The sequence below is a fragment of the Gossypium hirsutum genome, chromosome D05, assembly GCF_007990345.1.
Source record: "Gossypium hirsutum isolate 1008001.06 chromosome D05, Gossypium_hirsutum_v2.1, whole genome shotgun sequence".
NCBI classification, from domain to species: domain Eukaryota; kingdom Viridiplantae; phylum Streptophyta; class Magnoliopsida; order Malvales; family Malvaceae; genus Gossypium; species Gossypium hirsutum.
In genome coordinates, this window is record NC_053441.1 from 64,853,454 (window position 1) to 64,868,680 (window position 15,227).

The following is a 15,227-nucleotide window of genomic DNA, read 5'->3' on the forward strand; positions in this document are numbered from 1 at the left end:
ATATGGTAAAGAGGAAGTAGTTGTTGATCACTAATAACATGATGATTGTGGAAATACAAAAATTCCCGTATATGTGTTGAATTCTGCATAATGTAAATGTCCCGCATTGCATGTGAATTCTGCAATAAACTAAACTTTACGTGTTATAGTTCTTTAAACCGAGTTAATGAAAAGTAACCATTCTTATCAAAATTAGTTATACTCCTAATTTATAACAAAGGAAATAATAATTTGAGTTTAACTCAAAGGTTAATATGTCATCAATGGGCGATGGCGTGGTGCTACCATGTCAGCGATTATTTTCTTCTTTGAGTTAAGGTGATTTCACCAATTTTAGGTTACTTTTTTACTTCAATTTAGGTTTATGCTTATTAGCTTCGAAGATTCTAAGTGGGTGCCACAATCAAAGGGTGAGTAAAAAGGGTTAAAAATGATTTTTTTAAAAAAATATTTTTATTTTTTTATTAAAAATTTAGAATTAGAATTAGACAAATTTTGTAAATGTTAAGGCTAACTTTATTGAATTTTTTTTTTCAGAATTTGAACTAAAATGACAAATTTTGTAAAAAGCACTAAATTTGTTGAATTTTTTACATTTAGGATCAAATTGATAGAATGTGTAAATATTAGAGGTTAAATTTGTTATTAGATGAATAAAAAAAACCCACATCAACTTTCCATCACTCATCTAACGACAACTAAAGGGAGAGTGATTAAAATATTTAATTTCAAAAAGTTTAGCAACTAAATTGGAAAATTTAATAGTTGGGTGACTATTTTTATAGTTTACAATTTTTTTGGTCACCTGACTATTAAGTGACACGTTTTAGTTGGTATAATACTAATTTTAGTCCTCAATTTTTATACTTTCTGTCAATTTAACTCTAATTATATAAAATGATTACAAAAGTGAAATTCTTTTTAAATTTTACAAAATTCTAAAAATTAAATGAAAGTAGATAAAAATTTCAAATATAAATAAAGTGAGAGAAAATGAGGAAAATATTATTTTTAAACCCTCCAAATTTTATTTGTATTATCTGTAAAGCAATATCTAATATCCATTCTTTTAGAAAACATAGAAAAAGGTAAAAAAAAGCTTAAGTAAAATTATCTGTATATAATCTGCTTTTATAATTTGGGTTTTTAAAAATAAATTTAAATGAATTGAAAATTTGAATTGAGTTTGAAAAAGAAAATTTTGTGGTATATTTTATATTTTTGCTAGAAAAATAGCATCAAAGTCGATTTCGTAAGCTTTTGTAATATCAGTTACGGATGTTCTTCAAGGGCATAGAACTCAACTTGAAAATTTTACTAATTTGGTTACAAAAAAACATTGAGGAAGCATATAATGATCTAACTTTTTTTTTCTGTTTTTAATTTGTTATGGGATTCTATTGAATGATAATTTTTTTTATTTCCCGTATTTAGTTCTTCAACAACAACATATTCGAGATTTTATTTTTCTAGAATTTTTACATAAAAGTAAAGTTTGTATTTTTAAAATAATTTTGAGTTTTTTATAATTTTTATATAGAATCGAGGTAAATTGGCAAAAAAATTATAAAAACAAAATACTAAAATTGTTTAGTTAAGTGACCAAAACGAAAATCTACCCATAGTTCAGTGACTAATTATGTAGTTTACCCTTCATAATTAAAAAAATAGCTGTTAAGTTTTTCTTGTATTAGATAACATTTTAGATGGTAAAAACCCTCTTTAGTCCCTCTCAATTTTGATATTAAGTAAATTGATCCATTTTAAAAAAAAATCAAAGCAATTTAATCTTTGTTAATTTCGAAAGTGAACAACTAAAGACAATTAATCACAATGTCAATATTTTCCATCAATTGTACATATTTTTATTGGTATAATAACAAATTTAGCTCTCGAAGTTTACACATTCTGTCAATTTGGTCTTGATTTAACAAATTTAGCCCGCAACAATTACATATTCTATTAACATTTACACATAATATATAAACATCGAGAGCTTAATTTGTTATTATATCTGTAATACCCAAATTTTGCCCGGCCCAAGCCCAAGTATCAAAACCCAAATAAAAAATATACATAATAAAAGTCCAATAACATCAGTCCAGATTACAAACCAAATAAATTAAGCCCAAACTCGATTACAAAGTCCAAATTCCCAAGCACAAACTGTTAACCCAACACTCCAGCCCCAAATTATTAGCCCAAAATCAAACCCACTAAGCCTAATCAGCCAACCCTAACCCGAACGGCCCACATACCTAGCCCTAAAACATTTTCAAAAAAACCTAAAGCAACTATTTGCCTCAGCCGCCGCAACAGTAGCCTCCCACACGCGCGCCTCTCATTATCTTGAAGTATCTTTTTGAAATTGATTATTAATTTATGGGGTGCTTAATTATTGATATTAGTATTTGTATGATATGACTAAAATAATTATTGTTATTTGCATTTACCTATTATTTGTTTGTCTTCTTAATGTATGTTTGGGTTGTTATTTATCCTTTTCGTTATGTATTGCTATTCAATCATGTTTCATTTGTAAGAATTGTATTTTTAAAGCACAACAGATCATTCTATTTCATAATTTTCAAAAAGGCCTGATGTTCATAGCTCTCGAGAGAATTGTGCCCTAACTTACTGGGCTTCAATTCTTCTCGATGAATTTGAATAGCCAAGTGTTTATTGTATTAAAACCACACAACTTTTAAAATAAAGTTTTCAAGATTTTAAATTGTTGGATCCTAACTTACTGGATGTGGCATTTTGTTATCCCAATTTTAAAATAAAGGCAATGTTTGACGTTTAAGAACTTCGAGAAATCGAAACCTAACTTACTGGATTCTGATTTCTCATTTGACTTAAATGACCGAATAGCCTTCTCAAAATGCATGAATTTTAAAATTTGAAAATTAAAAAGACATACTTAATTTGACGATTGAATCGTTGCACTCTAACTTACTGAGTGTGGCAATTTATTTCTTTGAAATGAGTGTGTTTTATTATTCAAATTTAAACTTTAAAAGGATCGTATTTTTCGACACTAAGACATTAAACAATCGATTCGGTACCAATTTTGGGCGTTACGAGGGTACTAACCCTTCCTCGTGCGTAACCGACTCCCGAACCTATTTTCTCAAAATTCGTAGACCTAAAATTATTTTCAAGGTGATCCGGTCACACCTCAACAAAAGATCGGTGGCGACTCCCATTTTCATTTTCAAAGTCGATTCCCATTTTTAAAACATAAAAAATGGTTTCGGCAATATCAATAAAAATTATGTACAATTTACAGAAAGCATTAACACAATGATTAATTGTCCTTAGTTGCTCCCTTTCAAAATTAATAATGATTAAATTGCTCTAATTTTCTGAGAGGAACCAATTTGTTCAATATAGAAATTGAGAGGGACGAGAAATGTGTTTTTATCCATTTTAGATACCAACAAGTGTTTGGCGTAGTGGCAAGGCATATTACATTCTCAAGGAGAGAATGCGTATTCAAACGTTGGAGATAACAATGTTGTGTGGGGTATCCACGGATTTGAACACGGACTATAAAACATATATAAAGAATAAAAAGAATAACATCTTAATTTAAATAATTAATAAATTTTAATTTGAAAAAAGTATTTTGAGAAACATAAGTTTTAGTAAGTAGTAAAATTGAATCGATAAAACATGTCCATTATATCAGAATCATAAAAATACAACTTAATTAATTTGAATTTAAACTTAACTCAACTCGATTTTGATTATAAAGAACTGATAATTTGAATCCAAAATGACATGATCTTGAAATGATTTGAATTAATTGTCAAACCTGAACGACAAGACTCGAAATGATGCAATCCAAAAACACAAATAAAATGAACTAAACTATGAAAAAAAAACCTTACACCGACTCAAATCCAAAATAATTTAATCATAAAATAACCCAAATTTTATATAATATAAACTCGAAATAACCCAAAAATTTTTAAATTAAAATTGACCCGACCCAAATTCACACCACCTAAAATCAATCGTAACCACCTAATTAAAAAGCATGAAATGAAATGATGTAAAGAGAAAATTAGAGAAAACCAAATAGAAAGTAACAAGCTTTTTCAGAATTGAAAGCAAATTCCGTACATTCACGACATGCATAAAACAACAATGGTTTATAGAATTTGAGTTTTAGTCCCTGTACTTTAAAAGTTAATTTTTCTTAATTTAAAAATTTTAGTTTAATCATTCATGTTGGTTGTAGTTTCCATTAGCTTAATCAACATGTTAAATTATTAAATTTTGATATAAAATATTTACGAGTTTAATAATTATACTGAGATTTTTAAATAAAAAAGTTGGAAGACTTAATTTCTAACCTTTTAAATATAGGGACTAAAAGCATCTTTTAACTTTGATATTATTATTATAAGCAGGGATAATGTCATCTTTGGCATCTGTACTTTTATAAAATGTCTAGTGGTACAAGTACTTTGAAAATATATAATGTGGCACCTGAACTATCAATATGTGTTATTATTATGGTACATGTACTTTGAAAATGTTTAATGTGGTACCTAAACTATCAATATATATTTTATTATGATACTTGATAAAGATGGACTATTATTGGTAGCTTAAGGGGCTCTTTGTCCCGCCATCCCTGCAAAAAAAAAAAATTGGAGAATTTTGTTTTTTCCTTTAAAATTTTTAGAAAATTTCAATTAAGCCCTCAAAATTTTTGAAAATTTTCATTATACCTTTTAATTTTTTAAAAAATTTTAATTAAGCACTCTTAAATTTTGAAAATTCTCATTAATCTCACAAAAATTTTAATTTTTTTAAAAAAAATATTATTAAACCATTAAAATTTTAGAAAATTTTACCTGCCCCCTCCCCCAAAAAAAAACCTAGTCCCAACCCCTAGGATCCGCCATTGGTACTTGGTATTAACACTGTTAGAAAATTGCTAAATCAACCAATGAAAATTTGACACATAGAACCCTTTTTTTAATTATCAAGTCCACGTGGATAAAATAATAGTGAAAAACTAAATAAAACAATAATTAAATGAAATAAAAAAACAAATAACTAAACATATGGTTAATAAAAAAAAGCCGTACTTTCAAAGATAATAAAAAATATTATTTAAAAATCAATTGAAAATATTATTTTAAAAGGAAAACTCTTTGGAGAAGATGATCATTTGCTTAAATGGAGAATATAATATTTTTGGTTATGCAAGTTTAGTATTTACTTCTTTTTTATTAATCATATGTTTAGTTTTTTTAATTAATTTAATTGTTTTATTTAGTTTTTCACATAATGTTATTTTACACATGCGGACTTGATGAATTAGAAAAAAATATTACGTGTTAAATTTTCATTGGTTGGTCTAATAATTCATTAACGGTGGATTTGTTCTACATTGATGACAAAGATGTGGAGTTTAAAGAAGTAAGAACTTATCAACAATATTCGAGGTTCTGTTGTATGTTGCCTTATTAAAGAAGTCTTCACTTAAAATCTTCTATGTTGCCTTATGTATGTAGGTTCTTGAGTCACCTTTGCCAAAAGCACCACATGATACATCTGTTACATCCCACTGGCTTGCGATTTAAGGCATTCAACCAGTAATTCCAGAAAATGCTTCAATTGAAGGTACCGTCTTAGCTAACCTAAATATTCTCTCGAAGCTATTTGTGTTGAAGACTCTCATGGTTCATGTTCTTTTCTGGTTTTATCACTTTAATCTAATACGAGTTATCTTCATTTCTACATGGAATTGGTATTTTGCTTTCCATGCAGCACCTTCTGATGGTAAAAAGGCTGAATACAAAGAAGATGGGCTTTCCGTTGATGTCAAATTATTTGTTAAACATGTATTATCTAGAGAGCTTCAAGTATGTTGTACATCTTCAGCAACATTTTTATGTTAAAATACATTTTGCACAGAATGATATTAAAAGACTAATTTGGTTGTCATGCAGCTTTACTTTGACAAGATCGTGGACATTACCATGAATAAATCAGTATCAATTCTCTTTAAACAAGCATTACTGAGTTTGGCAACAGACTCGGGATTACATCCTTTAGTTCCTTATTTTACATATTTCATTGCGGATGAGGTTGTCTTAAAGATCTTTCATACCTCATTATATATGTGTGTTGCAAAGAACTTTTGGTTGGTTATCTCAAGCTTACATTTTTGCCACATTTATCTCAGGTTGCACGGAATTTGAATAAATTCCCTCTCATGTTTGCTTTGATGCGTGTTGCCCGGAGTCTTCTCGAGAATGAACACTTACACATAGAACCTTACGTGAGTTTATTATTTCAATCATTTAGAAGTACACGAACTAATGCAAATATGCTAGTGGTTTATTTTCCACCTATCTGATTTTTTAAAATGTTCTTCAGTTACACCAGTTGATGCCATCTATTATTACCTGCCTTGTTGCAAAAAGGTTAGGAAATAAATTCACCGACAATCATTGGGAACTTAGAAACTTTGCAGCAAAGCTAGTGGCATCAATATGCAAAAGGTGAAGATTTCTGTTCTTTTGGACTTATACATGCATATTCGTTTTTATGAATTTCAGGTGTCGAGTTTTTAGTTATAAACTTGGACCTATTCTTCAAATCATGTGTATATCATTTTTATGCTATTTCACACATGCAAAACAAATGGTGCAAGCATGCATGTTATATGCACAGAATTGTTGAAAGCTGGACTGCAATGCAACATGGAGCCAGAAGCATGCAACTGTCGAGACCAGCAGCTATCAAGCTCAGCTCATTTTGCTTGGAGCGCACGAATGGTTTTTGGACCAAATGAAGCAACTGACATTGCTGTTTTGTTTTGATGTAATTTAGTTCAGTTTGATTGTAACTAGCTTTAATAGTTAGTAGGATTAAGTTAGTGATTAGCTGATGTAAAAGCTGATATGGCAGCTCATTTTGTATTTGACTTTAACTTATTTTGGTTGTAAATTAGTGGATGCAGTTAGATTAGTAGGTAACTATCAAATGAACAAATTGTAACTCCTTTTTATTTCAAAAAATTTTGAATGAAACGTAATAATGTTCAGTTACAATTCTGGCTGTACATTCAAGTTTCTTGCTTGCTGCTCTGCTTGTTTTTCTTTTCTGCTTCGTTTACTCTTGCTTCTGCTTGCAAATCTCTTTGTTGCTGCTGCCATTGTTCCAACAAGAATACATAGATTAATTACGTGTGGATCATTAAGAATGCCTATGTATTGGAAATTGGCCAACCATGCTGCTGTTACATTTTGTGTTGAAGTGCATGCAGCTTGATGACATGCTGCAGCACATATGCTTGCTGTAACAGCAAGGTTTCTCTTTAGTTTCATCCTAATTAAACTAGTTGAAAATGAACAAGTTGATGACAACTTGATGCATGAGGTGTTGAATGATTAGTTTAGGTGGCTTGTTTATGTGTACAAGCAATGTTTTAATAGTCCCAATGCTGATTAGTGGGGTTAGTTGACTATTTGGTGATGTATTTGACTATAAATGTATGTTTTTTTTCGTTGAATGAATGAGCTGAATAAGCTATCAGCCATATGCTCCCTTGCTGCACATTTGTGAGCAAGTAAAAATACTTCTTGCATCTTGCTTCATTGTTCTGTGCTCTCTGTTCTCTTCTTTTGCTGCTGCCAATGCTCCAACACTATGTTTGACCATTGTGTGTGGCTACTTTTTTTTTACATGATCCAATTTTCGATATGATATGCTTTGCTTTTAGGTTGAATGCGGAAAAGATTAGAACTTAATTTCCAGCATAATGATTTGTCTTGGATATGCAGATTTTTACATGCATTTCTTACAAGTCAATATTTTATAGATTCGGGCATGTTTATCACAACCTTCAGCCACGTGTGACAAGGACACTGCTCCACGCTTTTTTGGACCCAACGAAAACATTTCCCCAGCATTACGGAGCAATTCAAGGGTTAGCATCCCTTGGACCCAGTGTGGTATAATTCTAATCTCAAATATTTACTAGCAACACAATAAGATACTGGTTTGTGGGATCAATTGGTCAAAGATATTGCAATGATAGCCATCTTTTTAAGTCCATTTCTTTCAGAAAACTGTTTTGTCACTCTTTTCTGCAAGATCCGAAGAAAGAAAGAACTTGGAAATCTATAGTCCAAAAGTGTAAATATGCGGTTTCTCTATAGGTATCTTTATTATGGCATCTGTAAAGTTTGTCTTTCATATGTTTGACTAACGCTTCTTCTTCCATATGTAGGTTCGTTTACTTATACTACCAAATCTTGAAGCGTATTTGCAGCTTTTTGAACCTGAAATAAAAAGACACGAGGCCTGGTGTGTTTATGGGGCACTGCTGGTAAGTTTAACATCAAATTTGGTACCAGTTTATGAGCATCGTTTCATTTATTTGCTGTAGAACTAACAACACTGCATAAAATTTCCACTAACAGCGTGCAGCTGGACTGTGCATGTATGATCGGCTTAAAATGTTACCCAGTTTGCTAGCACCCTCAACTCGTCCCGTCTGGAAAAGCAACACCAAAGTTGCGACAAGTATGATTTCTTCGAACCATCATATTTACACTTAATCCACAAATCTCTTCTCCCCCTTTACGATATTCCTTTTTCTGATCAATCAAGATAAACGAAAAGCAAGCACGGACACCTTGATGCAGCAGCAACCAACTGCCAAGAAAATAGCAACTGAGAGTGCAATAGGTATGATGCCGATAAATTCCATGCAAACTGATTTACAAGGGGCAGTTAGCGGCTTTTCTACCACCGTAGGAGGTTCCAGTATCTGTGTATCATCAATGTCACGGCCGTTATCAAACGATAACATGCTTGGAAGGGAGGTTGGGGGTCGAGTTTCAAAGACATCAACCGTTCTAGCTCAGGCTTGGAACCGGGGAACTTGTTAGCATCATTATTTGAACTTTTTGGTGAAAGTATGTTATCATTTACTCCCAAACCTGAGCTTTCATTCTTCCTTTGATTAAATTTCACCTCCAAAAGCTATGGTTTTTGAAGGAATTTGTGTAATTAATCCCCATAGTTTTTTTCAGTCTTACTGTGTTTATCTTTATAAGTCTTCTTTCTTTTTTTTCCTTGCTCATAAATGTATTGTAGTTATCAAAAAATATATTCTACTTTGGATTTTATTTATATTAAATTTTACGTTAAATTCTGCTATTAGTCTCTGTACTTTACGAAAATGATGGATTTAGTCCTTATACCTTAATTTGATCAATTTTAGTCATTGTATTTTTTGAATTGGTCAATTTTAAACTATGTACCTTTTAAATTTTGAAATTTTAGTCTTGACCCAAATAATAATAATAATAATAATTAAATCTGCTTATTTAAATTCAATTATTAGTTTTGTATTATGTAGACAAATATAGATTTAATCCATATTTTTCAATTGGGTCATTCCAAGTCTTTATACTTTTCAAATTTTGAAATTTCAATATTGATGCAGAATGGGAGTTGTTATTAATTAATTGATTATTTAGCAAGTATATGTAGAAATAACAAGTTGGCATGTCATTATACTTAAAAAAATATATTGGCTTAACCCACCTAAATTATGTCTTTTTTTCCATCTTCGGACCTCAATTTTTTTAGGGTCATAAGTGGTACCTAAACTACTTTTTTTCTCCTTCAAATTAGTATCTTCATTAGTTAAACCGTTAAGTCTATTTAAAAAAGAAAGACTCGAACAACAAATTAATACCTAAAACAATGCTCTTTTTCCCAATGTATCTAATTTTTATTTTGGCCATAAGTACTACTAAAACTATTCTTCCGTTACTCGTTTTACACAAAATGTTATATCGGCTAAAAAGATTGCAACAAATAATAGATTGTATGTCATATAAACTTTTAAAAATAATTATTAATTAATTATTTTTTATATTTTTCTTTCTTATTCCTTTATAATGTTTGACAATGCCGATAATGTTTGAAATTGGCCCACTTGAGGTCGAAACGCTGGTGATTAATTTTGGTTTTGAATTTCACCACCTATTTCTCTGATCTGAGGGGATAAAAAATGTTCTTTCATTGATCAAAACTAGTGTTTTCAAAAACAGACTGATTCAACCGGAAATAGGGGTTGAATCATTGACTTGCGAGCAAAAACAAATCAGTTGAACTAAGCTAAAAAAAACTGGTTGAACTAGTTCTCTCTATTTATATATATAAAAATAATAATAGTCTTTTTTTATTACATGTCAATTTTTATTTGGTTATTTTTTTTTTCATATAAACTGAACGGTTTGACTAATGACGGAGGTACCAAATTATAGTCTAGGTACCAATTTATGGGTTAAGCCTGTTTCTAAAATAGACTTTTGACTAATGGCGGTAGTAACTTGGGAAAAAAAAGTAGTTTATGTACCACTTGTGACCAAAAATAAGTTTAGGTACCAACATCGTAAAATGAGTATAATTTAGATACCGATTTATGAGTTAAGCCTAATATATTTGTAGCATCATTTTTTAAAAATAACAGAACTTAATAAATTTAACGATTATTGTTTGATGATGACTAAAATTTTAAAATTTGAAAAGTACATGAACTAAAAATGACCAAATTAAAGTATAAAGATTAAGTCCACAACTTTTGCAAAGTACAAGGACTAATAGCAGAAATTAACCTAAATTTCATATGGGTCAATTACAAAAATAATCACTAAGCTATTCCTTTGGTTCTATTCTAGTCATTCAACTATAGAGGTGCTCATGAGCTGGGCCAGGTCAGGCCTAAGGATGATATTAACGTACTTTATACTTGCTCAAGCTTGGCTCGGCCCGAAATATGAGCTTAAAATTTCACCTAAACTCATCCATATTTGCAAAAGACTAACGCAAGCTCATTTTAGGCATGCTTATATAATTTTTAGTTTTTGTTTAAATATTTATATTATATTATTTTAATATTTAATAATTTAAACATTTTTTATTTATTGAAAATTTTTATATAGTCATCTAATTAACATTATTTTAATGTTTACATTATAGTATTATTATATATTTAATATAAGTTTATTTTTTAATCTGTTCTAAATTTTATAATATAAAGTATTATACACTTAAAAATGGGCCGGGCTGGGCTCGAGCTTTGAATGTTCAAGCCTGAACCCAGCCCAAATTTTAAACGGGCCTATTTTTTTTACCCAAACCTAATTTTTGGGCCTAATATTTTTATCCAAACCCTCCCAAATTTTGGGCCTTGCCAAGTAGCCCAACTCATTAACAAGTTTACTCAACTATTAATTTTTTCGATTTAGTTGTTAACCTTTTCGAAAGTAAATATTTTAGTCACTCTCCTGTTAGTTGTTGCTAAATGAGTGACGGAAAGCTAATGTGGGTTTTTTTATTAGTCTAATAACAAATTTAGCCCTAAATGTTAACAAAACTTGTCATTTTAGTTCAAATTCTAAAAATTTTAATAAATTTAACCCTTAATATTTTCAAAAATTAGCAATTTAGTTCTAATTCTAAAAATTTTAATATATATTTAAAAAAATATTTTTAATCCTATGTCTCACCCTTTGATTTTTTTAGATGAGCTAAAATCAAAACATATCATTATATCTTTTTGTTTTAATGCTAAAAGAGATAAAAAAAATGAAAAGCTAAAATGACTTTTCGTTTGTAAAGTTAAAAAATGCTAAATAAATCATTATGTCTTTTTAGTTTTAATTTTTTACTTGATTAAAAGAGAAATAATTAACGAATAAAAAATAATTATTCCCAAATAAATTTATCAAAATTTATAATAAATGAGATTTTGAATTTATCAAAATATATATAAGTATACACGTTTTTATGAAATATAAGATTTTGCTAAAAGAAAAAGCATACAAAAGTATACACCTTTTTATGAAACACAAGATTTTGCTAAAAGAAAAATATATGGTAAAAGGAAGACTAAGTGGTGGTTAAAAAATACAAAAAATTTTGAAAATCTAATATCCATAACTTTTCAATGTAAAAGAAAAACAGACTGTAACACCAATGTTGTGGTTTTATTTGTTGCCTATAAATGCCATTCCTATCCTTCATCTTCCTCTACCAACATAACATGGCCTCCTATCTCTTTCTCTGCCTATTCCTCTTCTTTCCCCATCTTTATGCTTCTTTTTCTTCTTCAGGATCTCACTCCTGCTCTTCACTAACCCAGTTCAAGAATTCTTTTTCCATCACTCAGACAGAGGGTGCTTCTTTGTCTTGCAATGAGATTGCTGGCCTTAAATCTTATCCCAAGACAAATTCATGGAAGGAGGGTACAGATTGCTGCTCATGGGATGGGGTCACTTGTGACCACCTAAATGCTCATGTTATTGCCCTTGACTTGAGCTGCAGTTGGCTATATGGCAACTTCCCTCCCAATACCACTCTCTTCCTTCTTCCTCACCTTCAAAAACTCAACCTTGCCTACAATGATTTTAATCTTTCCAAAATTCCATCCGAGTTCGGTGGGTTTACAAGCCTATTCTACCTCAACCTTTCTCATACAGGGTTTGCAGGACAAGTCCCATCCCAAGTCTCCCACCTGTCAAAATTGGTTTCACTTGATATCTCCTCTTCGATTTATGACTATGAGAAATTTACAATTGACAAACATGCTCTGGAGGGACTTGTTCACAACCTATCCGAGGTCAGACATCTGTTTTTGGATGGAATGGACATGTCTTCTGTTAATGCTCATGTCTTCATGAATCTATCCTCTTCTCTAAGGTCTCTCAGTCTTGCTTATTGTGATTTGCAAGGAAAATTCCCAAAAAACATTTTTGATTTGCCAAACCTCAATCTCCTCAACTTGGGAAGCAACCCAATCCTCAGTCTTGATCCTTTGAAGTTGAATCGGAGCAGCAATCTTGAACATTTGGATCTGTCGTCCATGTCCTTCTCTACAGAATTCATTGATTCAGTTGATAATCTACAGGCCTTAAAGTACTTAGATCTATCAGGACATTTTTTCTCTCAACGATTGTCTGTCTCAAAAACAAAATCGGGGTACTTGTTTACTGGAGACGCAAATTTTTTTGGAGGATTGCCTCACTCGATGGGGAATCTTGTGTCTTTGAAGTTTTTAGATCTCTCCTATTCCAACTTATCAGGAACGGTTCCAAGATCACTGGGGAATCTCTTGCAACTCACTCATTTAGACTTGTCGGGGAACCAATTTAGTGGACAAATTCCATCGTCAATTCTAAACCTAACGCAGTTGGAATACTTGAAAATATCTGAAAATTCATTAGAAGGTTCCATTCCAGATGAGGTAACCGCTTTTCCTAATTTAATATATTTATACTTAGATAACAATTTACTTAATGGAATACTTCCGTCATGGTTGTATACTGCTCCCCCTTAAAGAGAATAGATCTCTCTAAAAATCAATTCAGTGGACATATCAAAGAATTCCAATCCAAATCACTAGAATTGATATGGTTAGAGAATAATAAACTCCAAGGTCCTCTTCCATCTTCAATATTCCAACTTCTCAATCTTACCGGACTCCAGTTATCCTCAAATAATCTTAGTGGTGTCATAGAGTTTAGCATGTTCTCAAACCTTCCAAATCTCGAATATCTTGACCTTTCATATAACAGCCTATCCTTAACATCTAATACTACTTCTACTGTTAATCTTACAAGCTTATTTTTGTCATCTTGCAATCTTAGTGAATTCCCCCAATTTTTGAAAGGGCTTAAAAGTTTGGAAAGCTTAGACCTCTCTTGCAACAAAATTGAAGGCAAGATTCCACAGTGGATGCAAGAGGTGGGGAATGGCTCTTTGACTTACTTATATCTCACAACTCTTTGACAGAAGTTGAGCACTTTCCATGGAATAATATTGCAGTTCTTGACTTAAGCTCCAATTTGATCCGTGGAAATCTTCCGATTCCAGCTTCGACCATAAGAGTCTTTTTGATCTCAAATAATAGTTTCAATGGAGAGGTCTCTTCTTTAATATGCAATGCCACTTATCTTCAAATTCTTGATTTGTCCCACAATTACTTGAGTGGATCAATTCCGAAATGTTTTGGAAATTTGAGCTACTGGCTTGAATTCTTGAATCTGAAGAAGAACAAGTTTTATGGGACGATTCCTCCAGCATTCGCAAAGGGATGCCAATTGAGTAATTTCAACTTAAATGGAAATCTGTTAGAAGGGCCTTTGACACCATCCATCCTTAATTGTAGAGGTCTGGAAGTGCTAGATCTTGGTAACAACAAGATCAATGATACATTTCCTCATTGGTTGGGCAGTCTTCCATTTTTGCAAGTTCTTGTATTGAAGGCTATCATAAATCTAGAGAAGATTGGGAGTACAATGTCGTACATGGGGGTGAATTGTCCTGGAAGTGGCTTCTATACCTATTCCATTGGAATTGTTATGAAAGGACAAGATATGGACTTGGTGAAAATTTTCACCATGTGGATGATCATTGATCTATCAAACAATCAGTTTGAAGGGGTATTCCAGAGGTTTTTGGGAAGCTTAACTTACTGAAAGGGCTCAACCTTTCTCATAATAACCTTAATGGTGGTATCCCCACCTCAATAGGGAATTTGACAAGTCTTGAATGGTTGGACCTATCTTCAAACAGGTTGTCTGGGACGATTCCAAATAGATTGGCAGATCTGCCATTTCTTTCGTCCTTCAATGTTTCTGAAAATAAACTCCATGGTCAGATTCCTCAAGGCAAACAGTTCAACACATTTGGAAATGATTCATATGAAGGAAACAAGGGAAAATAAACTCCATGGTCAGATTCCTCAAGGCAAACAGTTCAACACATTTGGAAATGATTCATATGAAGGAAACAAGGGATTATGTGGATTTCCGGTCTCGAAAGGTTGCAACATCATTGAGCCACCACCTCTAAATGTGCTTGAAAAAGATGGCTCAAAATCAAACATTACTTTTGGTTGGAAAGTGGTGTTGATAGGTTATGGATGCGGAGTGGTGTTCGGAATGTCCGTGGGATATGTTGTTTTCCAAACTGGTAAGCCGAAATGGTTGGTGAATTTGTTGAAATCCAACATGAGAAGAAGCGAAGAAGAAAGTCAAAGGATGGCAGTCGCAGAAATGGACGAAGAAGGATCTAGTTAGTGGAAATGATGTTCAAGTGTTGATGTTGTATCTTCATAATTTCTTGTTTTGAAGTCTTTCAATTTTTTCCTATGGTGAAAGGTTGCATTGGCA

At 31.5% G+C, this 15,227-nt stretch overlaps 2 protein-coding genes and 1 pseudogene across 2 annotated transcripts; all 3 read left to right on the forward strand.

The window, feature by feature from the left end:
* The first annotated feature begins 4,426 nt into the window (after positions 1-4,426).
* Positions 4,427-9,178, forward strand: LOC107960546 (transcription initiation factor TFIID subunit 6b-like; annotated as a pseudogene).
* Positions 9,179-12,072: 2,894 nt separating this feature from the next.
* On the forward strand, positions 12,073-13,807 carry LOC121217006 (receptor-like protein 6). Its single transcript, XM_041092544.1, has 2 exons — positions 12,073-13,297; positions 13,724-13,807. Exons 1-2 carry the CDS (start codon positions 12,098-12,100, stop codon positions 13,745-13,747), a joined length of 1,224 nt encoding a protein of 407 aa, XP_040948478.1. The 5' UTR covers positions 12,073-12,097; the 3' UTR covers positions 13,748-13,807.
* A 161-nt stretch (positions 13,808-13,968) lies between these two features.
* Positions 13,969-15,134, forward strand: LOC121217317 (receptor-like protein 9DC3). Its single transcript, XM_041092842.1, has 3 exons — positions 13,969-13,976; positions 14,075-14,506; positions 14,714-15,134. Exons 1-3 carry the CDS (start codon positions 13,969-13,971, stop codon positions 15,132-15,134), a joined length of 861 nt encoding a protein of 286 aa, XP_040948776.1.
* The last annotated feature ends 93 nt before the right edge of the window (positions 15,135-15,227 follow it).